The sequence below is a fragment of the Notothenia coriiceps genome, unplaced genomic scaffold, assembly GCF_000735185.1.
Source record: "Notothenia coriiceps isolate Sejong01 unplaced genomic scaffold, NC01 NC01_scaffold00007214, whole genome shotgun sequence".
Lineage (NCBI taxonomy): Eukaryota > Metazoa > Chordata > Actinopteri > Perciformes > Nototheniidae > Notothenia > Notothenia coriiceps.
The window spans coordinates 25,717-37,817 of NW_011339915.1; the positions used below are offsets into that span (position 1 = coordinate 25,717).

The window sequence follows — 12,101 nt, forward strand, 5'->3', positions numbered from 1 at the left end:
CGTCAAGATCACCAGCCAATCAGGATTGGCGTAATGAGATTGATGCTTCTGTTTGCATACGCGTTGAGGCGCATCCCATAGTGAGACATCGAACGGAGTGTTACGAATGAGGACTAAACGCTGCTTCTCCATGTTTAGTTCCGACTCTTGTAACAGAGAGCAGACCCGTCCCAGAAGTCCTGAGACTCCTGGATGGTTCATATTTTTGCAGGAGGTCGTTAATATAATTTGGTCCTAAACCATTTAGTGCTTTAAAAACCAGCAATAGTATTTTAAAATTAATTATTTGGCAGACTGGAATTATTTGTGAGAACTCGAGCAGCAGCGTTCTGAATCAGCTGCAGCTTTCTGATGCATTTTTTTTTAGCCCTGTGAAGACACTATTACAGTAGTCCAGTCTACTGAAGATAAAAGCATGGACAAGTTTTTCTAATCCTGTTGTGACATTAGTCTTTTAATCCTAGATATGTTCTTAAGGTGACAGTATGCAGACTTAATAACTGTTGTAATGTGGCTTTTAAAATGCAGGTCTGAGTCCATCACTACACCTGGATTTCTAGCTTTATCCGTTGTTTTGTAGTCTGCTGACTGAAGCTCTGCGATGACTTTTAATCGTTCCTCCTTTGCTCCAAAAACAATAATCTCAGTTTTCTGTTTGTTCAATTGGAGAAAGTTCCTACTCATCCAGTCATTGACGTGCTCAATACACTTGCTCAGTGTTGTAATCGGAGAATAGTTTCCTGGTGTAATTTTTTTCTTAGTGTGATCTGCATAGATATGATAACTTAGGTCGTTGTTTTTCATGATTTCAGCCAATGGTAGCATATAGATATTAAAAAGCAAAGGTCCTGAGATGGAGCCTTGAGGAACTCCGCATGTCATATTTGTCAACGCTGATGTGTAGTTCCCTATAGAGACAACATTTTCTTCTGTCCTTTAAGTAGGAATCAAACAAATTTAGGACTGTTGCCGAAACTCCCACAAGTTTTCTAGTCGGTCTAGCAATATGTTGTGGTCAACAGTATCAAACGCAACACTGAGATCTGTATCGATTAAAACTCTAACACAGAAAATACGTGTCTATGCTGCCCCAGAACGCCTCTTTGGAGATTCCGGGGCCTATTGACGTCACTAAGTATGGACCAATTGGCACACAGCTATAGAACAATAAGCACACCCTCAGGGTGGACTCCCGAGCAGCTCAGGAGTCCGCCCCGCGAGGCTCCCGGAGCGGACAGTGTGAGGTGGATTTCCCGCTGTGTTTCCTTGGATGCTGGATATGGAGCAAGTGCCGTGCCAGAGGGACACCGCAGCAACCAGGAAACGGCACCAGTAAGCCAGCTCACACTGTCCGCTCCAGCAGCGAGCCCCGCAACGTCCCGCCAACACGGCACCCAGACCCCACGCAGCATTCTCATCTGTTTGTCATTGCTGGTGTCATTTTCTGGTTGCTAACAAACGCCATTGTAACACATAATCACTGATGTTCAGCTGTAGCGGTGGTAGTCTCATCAGAACAGAGTGGGCGAGCTGACCAATCAGAGCACAGTGGGCTCATAGGGAGGGGGGNGGGGGGGGGGGGGGGGGACAAAGTTAATACACATACTATACAGAGATGCTGTATGATGTGATTGTGGAACATTGAACAATGTAAATCTATTCTAGTTAGACCCTATAGAAAAACGCGGGCAAAGATCCTTTATTATGTGGGCTAAATTCCTTGATTATGCGGGCTAAAATCCTTGATTATGCGATTAAACATGCAGGGTTTTTATGTGATTTTATGCGGTGAAATTGCGGGAAGTTGCGAAATATGCNTCGTACGTACTACTACTAGGTAAGTAACTAAACTTTAAAATTTAAAACTTTAGGTACGTCGTCTTACGTTTATTACTTCTCTACACTAACAAACTAATCCACTAACCGTTAAACCCTTTAACCCTTAACTTACTACTTAAACTAAACTAACTTACTAATACGTTTATTTTATTAGTTAAAGTAACGAACTTACGGTACGTTTACTTTACTCTACCACCACACCACACCCCCCCACCCCCCACCACACACACACACACTTCTCCGCCTCATTCAGTTTTCATTTACTCGTTCGCTATCTGACCAGCTTCCCTCTTGTAGGCTACTCACTTCGTTTCTTGTAGCCCTCGAAAGGGTTTTGGAGGTTGATGCCTCGCTGAACGTGAGTTGTTTGGCTTTCTTGTCCGCAGCAGCAGAATGCTTTCTGCTGCTGCGGACAAGAAAGCCAAACAACTCACGTTCAGCGAGGCATCAACCTCCAAAACCCTTTCGAGGGCTACAAGAAACGAAGTGAGTAGCCTANCACACACACTTGGGGGGCGGGCCCACCTGTCACTTTTTATGCATACTAATGTGATTGAAACATTTTTTATGATACACCATAAGGCGCAACAGTGGGGGCTTTTCACACCTGTGAATACACATCAACCCCCTCCTATCGACGGATCTCACACCTACTTGAGATCTCACACCTACTTGAGATCTCACACCTCGGGGAGGCGGGACTTAGCTCATTTGCATAATGGGGGAGGTGTGACCTGTCACTTTTTATGCATACTAATGAGATTGAAGCGGGATGAATAATACTACTAAAAATAATGACCATAGGGGAACTGAGCGGCCATCCCCACCATACGTCATCTCACATAATTCAGAGCTGATTGGCTGTAAGTACGTGTGCCGCGAAAAGTGTGGTGTGTGAAGAGGAGACGAGAGACGCGTCCTAAAACCCGGAAGTAAGCTACGCATGGGTTCCCTCCACAAATAAACAATGAGATTTCTCCATAGGATTTTAGAAAACAGCTCAAAATAAGATCTGTGGGAAACGTACCTGTTAGATAAATGCACGTTTTGTTCAGCTGGATAATATCCACATGTCTACCCTACTTTTATAATTTTCGAATCATAAATCTATCGATTAGATTTATGATAGACTTTTGAAACTACAAGAAGATAAGGAGGACTTTTACAAACAAGTAATAGAGATTTTTGTCCAGAAGGAATGGTTAAATGGACTTCATCTTCAAGTCAAGGTAAGACCGCAATTTTATTGAAAATGGGATCTTACTAAGAGAAAACAATTCAATATTTAATTGATAAAATTACATTTTTTGGGTATCCTTTTGTTGAACTGTCTGTTTAAAATTAATCGAAGCATCAGACAAATAAAGCTTTTGAAAATAATATTATATTTTAATTTAGGTCAAAATATAACTTTGACCCAGTTTTTGACCTCAGTGAGCTTAGGCACCTGTAGCATTGGCTGCTGTGCTCTCAGTGTTTTGTCTCTCTGTTCCTGCCTGTTGGCGTCAGCTGATAGAGGTGTTATTGTGCTTTGCCTGTTTTATCTTGTTATGCAGCATGTTGATTATTCTCTCAGAACCAGCTAAATACATCGGTCTGGGGTAGAGATCTTCAGAATCGGTTTGGCATCTCTATCTGTGGTCAACTCGAGGCACAGCGCATGTCCTGTGAATTCTCCGGCCTAAGCTCCAAAAAACCATCAGTGTTTGCCATCAAAGTTCCTTCTTTCCCCTGTCTCTCTGAGTCCTGTCTCCATTGCTTCAGAAGTTTCCATCACAAATACCTTTAGATTTGGAACTTGAGTATATTTTGCTGCATTTTCACCTTTCTTACAGTAAGTCATATTTTGAATGCAGGACGTTTACTTGTATTTCTACACTGTATTATTACCTTAATTTATGTGTAAGATCTGAGTACTTCTTTATAGTGGCCGACAAAAACCTTTCCATAAGGAGAAACGCGCTGCAGTGTCAAAAACCATGCAAATATAAAAACACAGATGTGCCAAAACACATGCATCTTCACCAACTTCACGAAACATGCAGTGTTTAATTAAAAGGACTGTATAAACTAAACGCTTCAAAGGCAAAGGCTGCAAGAAGCTCAGAACACAAAGGAAACCAGGCAAGACTAGCTAGTTAGCTAGCTTACAGTAGATCTGTAATAATGTTGAAAGGAATCAGGAAACATTTTTTAAATAAGCCATTAAAACTTACATTTTAGGTTAGTTTTCAGCAAGAGTGACCTTTGGCCAACTTTATAATTCCCAAACGTCTACCTTTGCAGCGTTTCTTTATGTGTAGCGCTTCAGGTAAGCGGCACACATATTTCGTCAAGTTGGTATGTGTTTTCTGAATGTGTTGTTTTGTCAAGTCCGTGAAGATGTTTCTTTATGAAGCACCTTGAACTGCACTTATTGTATGAAAAGGGCTATACAAATAAATATTATTATTATTTGCATGTGTTTGTCAAATGTGTCTTTTTTATATATGCATTATATTTTAAACATGCAGCACGTTTCTCCTTATGGAATTGTTTTGGCCGTTGTAGCGTGTTTGCACCTTTCAGCCACTATACTTCTTCTCCCTCTGGCAAGTCTAAAAGCTGTATTTAACGACTGAACACTGCGATAAGAGTTTCATATTAAAAAAAGCCAAGACCTGTTGGAAATCCACTGGAACCTCGCACTGACCCTAGCAGGAATTTTGTATGGAGCCGGTCCCACATGCATTTGCTCCCCTACATGCACATCCATTCCTGTGCCGGCATCTTCCTGGATGAGCGTGCATGCAGGAGGGGAATCTAACGTCAGAATGCATCTAGCAGCCCTGGCAAGGTTAGTACAGTGGCTGTGTGCAGAGTCCACTGGAGGCCGGATGAGGCGGCTAACAGTATGCAGGCTCACGCAGACCTGGTGAAAAATACAGACCCTCTCCTACCCCCCCCCCACTGTATTAAAGTTCAGCGACATGGAGAGGAAAATGCAAAGAGGCAGGTAGAAGAGGTGAAGCGGCTAAATGCTTCCACTGCCAAGAGAAGAAAGAGCAGGGTGTGAGTTGTGTTCACACACACACACACACACACGAATTGTCTTCATTTTTTTTGCTCTTGGCATAAAGTCAAAGCGCTGTATCTTCAGTTGTTCAGTCTTTGAACAGTCCTAGACGTTATGGGCTCAAAGCTGTGGCAAAAAGTAGAAATCAATGTCGGGAGGCAGAAGGAATACAATGTTCCAACAGAAAGCTAACAATGTATTTGTCATTGACAGTGATGCCCCCTAATTTGAAGCAACATCAATCACTCGGCAAAAGCTTCATAGAGATTTAGTGAAGACAGGCAGTCACTTTGTCAAAGCTGCACCCGGCGTTATTCATCTACAATCCATTTCACTTTTCCTTTTCAGACCCTCCCTTATACTCTTTCCTTTTCTTTTTTTTAATAGCCTATTGAGGAATGACTTATCCAAAACAATAACGGCTCTAATGATGTCTTTGAGCCATCTCTCTTTCTCTGCTGTTTTAGCTCAAACACGCCAAGTTCCTGTCAGAAGGATTTGTATAAATTGGATGTCAGCGTCACACACCTCAGGTGGGGCTAAATCTCGACATAACACGAGGGTTTAGCGAGACAGCAGCCACAATCAGAGTACACCCTGATACTGACAAACGTCAAGGACTCGCTTTATTTCTCTGCGATACGACTGAAATGAAGTGATCCTGTGGAGGGAATTGGCTTGCCAACTCATCCCAGAGGAAGTGAAAGTAGCGCTTTTGAATCCGTTTTCAATTTTAAAAGTTTGACAGATCTACAGTAAGACGCTTTTAAGTCAAATAAAATTCAATTTAGTTATGTTGAATATACTGGGTGGAAATAGTAGCACTAGATAAAAGGAGGCAACACGGTGGCCTGCTGAGAAGAAGCCATGGAGGGACGTTTGTGCTGCATAAATCTCTCTCACTGAGTGTGAGGGCTGGAAGGCTGCAGCTCTTTCCTCTGCTGCAGGGAGGAGCTAACTGTCCTAACACCAGGTCATGTGGCTCCATGCACTTTGCTTGCAAAATAACATGAAAGGGAGCAAGGTCATTGGACAGACAAATTACAAATTCATGTAGGTTGCTTGGTTACTTTGAAGACTGCGTGAACCGGTCAATGCCATTGGGGCACCAAAAGAAAAATATTAAAAAAGAATATTTAAAATAATATATAAACATTTTTGTTTTATTTAGTTTTTTGCGTTGCACCGGCTGCACCGTTGATAGTTACGCCACTGGTTGCACGTCACATCACTACAAAAACAGAAGACAGGAAACTCAGTACCCCCAAGTCTGTTAACCAGTAACTAACCATCAGTTCTTCAATCAAAGTAACTCATTAACTAACCATTAATGAATCATTCATTAATACAGTGCCCCCCCCCAGTCTGTTTACCAGTAACTAGCCATCAGTTCTTCAATCGCAGTCACTGAGGAACTCCTCATTAAATGGGGCGAAGCCTGCGAGCTATTTCAGGCAGTCAACTCGAGCACTTATGCTGCATTCATACATAACGCCCCCTTGCCACTCTACAACCAACCAAACAGAGTCTCCTTAATATGCCGCTCTATTTAACCTTCCAGATCTCTCTCTATGCATTGCTTGCTGCTGCTATTGCTGCAGCTACCTCTACGTCGCTGCTGCTTGCTGCCCCACTACCACCCCAGCTTCCACCCCAGCTTCCACCTGTAGGCTCGGGGGTTAGTTATTTGATCATCACTCATCGTGCTATGTATATCTATGGAGTGATGATGCCCGAGCCTAGACGCCAAACTTAACTATATGCTGCTTCTAATAAACATGTTAAAGAAACACGTGAGTTGTCTGACTGAACTAACCATTAAGTATCTAGTCGTTCCTTATTCACTACTCAGTAACTAAGCACATGTTGTGTACTTTATTGTAAAGTGTTACCCAAAAGAGGTGCTGAACATACACAAAGAGACACAAAACTACCAAAAAGGAACACAAAACTATCAGAAAAAACTTCAAAATTATGAGTACTACCACAAATAGGCCAAACTACCATTAAAGGTCACAATAGTACCACAAGGATATGAAAAACATACGAAGAGTGAAAAACTAGGATAAAAGTTGCAGAACATACACAAATAGACACCAAATAACCATCAACAAAAGTTATTCAGAACAATCGCTTTACAATCATCTCTAAATAAAAAACTACCACTAACTCAGTATTATCTCAAAGAGATAAAACTACCGCAACAATTGTGTCTCTCTCAGTCCGGGTGTTCTGCCCACAAGTGGGGGGTGGTGGACAGTTTTGTCTCACAATCCGTCCATGCTCAGAAACAGTCCTATGTGTCACAGGGTTACAGAAGCAACACATTTCTCCAAATTCAGCCTCCATCTTCTACTTCACATTTATCAACATGTTTGGTGGTTTAGAAGTGTGCATGGCGCTGCTTTACTTTAAGTAAGGCATCCTGCATTGACGGTTGTAAAGGGCAGCGGAGGTCTACACCTTTCAAAAAGCTCTTACTATTTCATCATCCTGTTAGAAGCCATTCACAAAGTAAACATGTTTGTCTCCCAATGTCATTTCAGAATTCATCTTAGAAAGAAGCTTACCATGAATACCATTGGCATTGATTCACTTAACATGGTTTGTATTGCTTGAACAAAGCGAAAAACATGACAGCTTATTAAAACATGCCACTCCTAATGACTTAAACTCAAGCATACTAATGAACAAGGCCAACCAAAACTTGTCCTGTGTATGCCAACTCTCTACTCATGTGTTTTTCTTTTCTTTAACGATTCTGCAATTACTGACAAGTGGCGCGTCTCAAAATGTTGGTCTGCCAAACATTCTTTGAATGCACTTTGATATTTTATAACACACATGAGTGCACATGTCCTGACATTGTGTGAATGTCACAGAGAGGATAAACGAGTGTTTTTCAAAAATCCGACAGGCTGCCTGGTCTTCAAAGCTTGTTTTGGATGCCTTGGAAAAAGCTTTTAAGCAATTAGGGACTGATGACAAGAAAGCGCTGTTCATTAAATAACCTCAAATCAAGCATCAGGCCAATGACACCCGCTGATAGGAGAGCACTTTTATGCTTAAAGCATCCTGAAAATGATTTGTAGCATCAAACAAATGTCATTCCTAATCATGCATCTGAAGCTTTGATGGATTCTGGGCTCAAGCAAAATCAATATGATTTTAGTTTTTATGTTTCTTTGATACAAAACTCCCTTTTTGCAACTTTTACATAGCACCCATGTCCTCTAGAAATAGCTTTTTTTCCCCACCCTGTGTCTTCTTCCAGGTGATAAAGCAATTATTCTCAGTGTTATCACTGCACCCAATTTGCATCGCTATCAGCACTCTTGAGCAAAAGTAGACCCAGTGGTGGAAGAAGTACTCAGATTATATACTCTAGTAAAAGTAGAAATATTCATTATCTTTAATGCTTTTTTCTAACAGATCCCGTGAGACCCAAAACAAGATTATTCACATATGTAAATTGTGAGTTGATGTATTATGATCCTATGTGCTCTTTATTATGCTGAAAGGTATCTTTTTGTGCTTCAGTTCAAAGCCAGATTAAAAAAATGTGTCTCCCATTGATATCCCTCTAAAGCCATATACATTTGTTCTCGGATCAGACTCATATTATTCATTTTTGGAATTGCTTTGAATGCTGCATGCCTCACGATACTGCAGAAATGGAAGGATGAAGATCCCCCTGATATCTCATTATGGTTTAGAAAACGGATGTCCATCTTGCCATTGGAGAGATTATTACACGCTCTCTGAAGAACTGAGTGTGTTACGGACTGGTCCCCAATAGCATTATAGATGGAAGAGTAATGGTTAAGTGTTATAACTCTGGCCGTACATTTAGCAGGATATAAGTCCTCACACATGGAAACTGCACTAGGTTATTACTGATGTTTCTTTTTGTTTTTATTTTCTGGGTTTTTATAGTTTTAGTTAATTTATATTTACATACTGTATATTTATTTACTTTAAGTGTAATGCACATTGGAAATGTTAGCCTATAATCAGAGGTGGAATATAACATGTATTTTCACACTATGCAACGTTATACTTCTCTACATGTTGTAGGCAAATGTTGTACTTTTCACTCCACTTCATTTATTTTACAGATTGAGGTAACATTTTTGAGGATTTAGATAATACAAAAAATATAAATCAACGTATACATTAGCATATTAAAGGTTAAGCTACCCAGTTTTATCAAAAGTAATCCAAATAAATCCCACCTTTACCAAGTTCAACAGTGAAGTGATGCATCAATGATTATTATACCACAATTATGAATAGATGGTGTTCAAATCTGCAAAATTACTTCAGTTCCTTTTCGTACTTAAAGCATAATTTGATGCCAATACTTTTGAACTTTTACTAAAGTGCAATTTTGAATGCAGGACTTTTATTTGTAACCAATACGTTTACCTTCCCCCCTATATTGCTAAAAGTACTTCTTCCACCTCTGCCTATAATTAGATGTCAATGTAAGTTATTTTAGTTTATATATATTGTCTATGAGCTAATAATCAGAATCCGTGAAGTGAACTAGGGACTACCAAAATGTGAGTATAAGTATAAAATTTAGCATAACATTAAAATACTAAAGTACCTTAAAATTGTATTTGAGTGCAATATTTGAGTACATTTACCTTATAACATTTCCCCACTAAACCAGAGCCTCTTTTCTCATTGCACATTTCCTAATGGTGAATTGTTTCTGCAACAACTGCATTTCCCTACATCCCAGAGACCTTAATGAGCAATGATCTTCCCTTGCCTCAGGCAGTAACAAGAATTTAGCGGCCATTGGATACCTCTCTGTACATATCTTTATACAGTACATCAGCCTAAATGCACTGACAGCTCTGTGTGACACATTTCCAGAGTTCCTAAGGACATTTGAACGAGTGAATGAGCGTCTGAGAGTTCAGCACATGCTTCCCAAAATGGCCCTGAAGCCATGAAACGAGCAGCTTTGGAAGAGGGCTTGAAGAGATTCAACAGTCACTCATGCAGCCCCAAATGGAGATGTATTACACAAGATCTCCTCACCCGGACATAAACCAAGGCATCACAAGGGACCGCGAGGTGCGTCCATGCGTGAGATCCGAGACCCCGCTATACTGGGTTACCTCGTACGGCTTTTCCGCAAACACAACAGCCAATGAGACAAACTGCAGCCTTTAAAATCTGCAGGATAATTACAAACACAATGAAGAAAAGGAAGCTTAAAAGGGAGACCATTTTCACAAGTATGTGGAGGACTGAAAAACAAATAAATCGACCAAACAATGGGTTCGATTTTTTCGAATTTGGCGTATAAAGCAACTCATTGTCTCAGTTCAATTCATATTGGCTACACCGATTTCATGCTTTTACTTGCAAGTTTGATACAACCAAAAAGACAAAGAGTTACGTGGAAAGATATGCTAAGGCATAATTTGTGTATCTTTAATTTCGAGCCCAAGAAATTAAGTATTTTACTTGAATAAACGAGGTGCTCTCGCAGCTCCACAAATACGGCGTACTATCAGTCTCCTGTAACAACGTACAGTAAAAATACAACCCAAACGGTCATCGTATACGCATTTCTACTCACCAAACAGGGAGTTTGCGAAGCCATACCACATGCATCCTCCTTCCCCTATGAGCCACCTTCCCTGCGTGCTGGCGGCGAAGCTGAACGGAGTCCCCAGCACGCAAACCAGCAGGTCGCTGATGGAAATGTTAATCAGGAGCAGGTTGATGGGAGACCGCAGCATCTTGTAGCGGCAGAAGAGAATGAGCACCAGCAGGTTGTTGAGCAGTCCGAAAGTGCCGATGAAGCCCAGGCACACAGCCACCAACAGGTTCCCTGTCGGACTCAGGGTGGACCGGTAGGAGCCTCCCCCCTGGTGCCCGTCCCCGACCGCGGCACACAGCGCGCTGTTTGCCCCCGCGCAGCCGCTGAGGCTCACGTTGTACACGATCATCGCGGTCCAGTGTCCCGGCGGCACACTGGGTGGCCACACTGCACCGAACGAAAGCTAATGTGTCGTTGGCATTTATTTTTTGTGAAGTTTGGGAAAAATAATTGTCTACAAGCTGTCGCGAGCAACACTTGTTGCTTTAAGACATGGCAAATAGAGAAAGAAAATCCAAACAGAAATATGGGAGAATTGAGAAAAAGTGAGTTCGCTGGAGTTGCCAAACTTTGTGAAGATCAGGGGATTGTTCGGAAAAATCACCTTTTGGTTACCCACTGTATGCAAAGACGCTCCTGTCTCCTCTCTCTGTCCGACTTAAATCACTGTTGGCCGCTCTCCAGCAGCTAAAGGGGGGCGGAGTAGGGAAGAGAGCAGCAGACCAACCAGACGATCATCATGAGGCTCTCAGACAGATCTGTGTTTCAGCTCTGTCTCTCGAGAGGGAGAGAGAAAGTCCAACTTAAAACTTCCAGGAGCTGTTCTCTCTCTCTCTCTCCCGGTGCCGGTCCAATGAGCGCGAAATGATGCGCGGCGTTGTCCATGGTGCTGAACGCCTGCTGCACCGACAAACCGCTACAGTCCGTCTGCATCAGGGACGTGCACAGACATTATGGGGGCCGGGAGCTCAAGTGAGAAAAAGGGCACTTCCCATAATTATTTATAAAACAACATTTAAAACAAAAAGTTAAATATAGTTGCACATCTCTGACTTACTGACCAATTTATTTGTAATACCCTCACACTCACGCAATTGTTTAATACTCAACAGAATTCTACAAAAGAATCAGCTGACACAGAGACAATAGTCTTCTTGAGTAGGCTATTCACTACGCATAAGAGCAGACAACAAACTAGCACAATTAATAGTTATTAAATGAGCAGCCAACAATCAAAATTATGAAGTTACTGTTTAGCATTACAGGCAAAAATATCGTTTTTTTATGTAGCCTACTTGTTATTTTGGTCTATTTTGCTTCCATGTTTTCTTTCACTCTAATGGAAATAAAACTTCCAAGAAAAATGGTGTTTGTTTTACTATGTCTGAATTCATCTATAGATTTAAAGCTAATCTGCATTTAAACATAACATTTCAGGGGAAAATACTGACTTGACGTATAACTATCTGGGGAAGTTGTGAGGTGATTTTTTTTTGTTTTATCCTTTTCACCTGCAGTGCCTTGGTAACTGCATGCAAATTAGCGCATTTTAATTAGGCCTAGTTAAAGCCTAATTTGCAT

At 41.3% G+C, this 12,101-nt stretch overlaps 1 protein-coding gene across 1 annotated transcript in view; it reads right to left on the reverse strand.

Annotated features, from left to right (window-relative positions):
* Positions 1-10,902, reverse strand: part of LOC104943940 (opsin-3-like) — a 25,067-nt gene extending 14,165 nt beyond the window's left edge. The window contains exon 1 of the mRNA XM_010769410.1: positions 10,497-10,902. Coding sequence (XP_010767712.1) covers positions 10,497-10,869 — 373 coding nt within the window. The 5' untranslated portion in view covers positions 10,870-10,902. The remainder of the gene's footprint in view (positions 1-10,496) is intronic.
* Between the last annotated feature and the right edge of the window lie 1,199 nt (positions 10,903-12,101).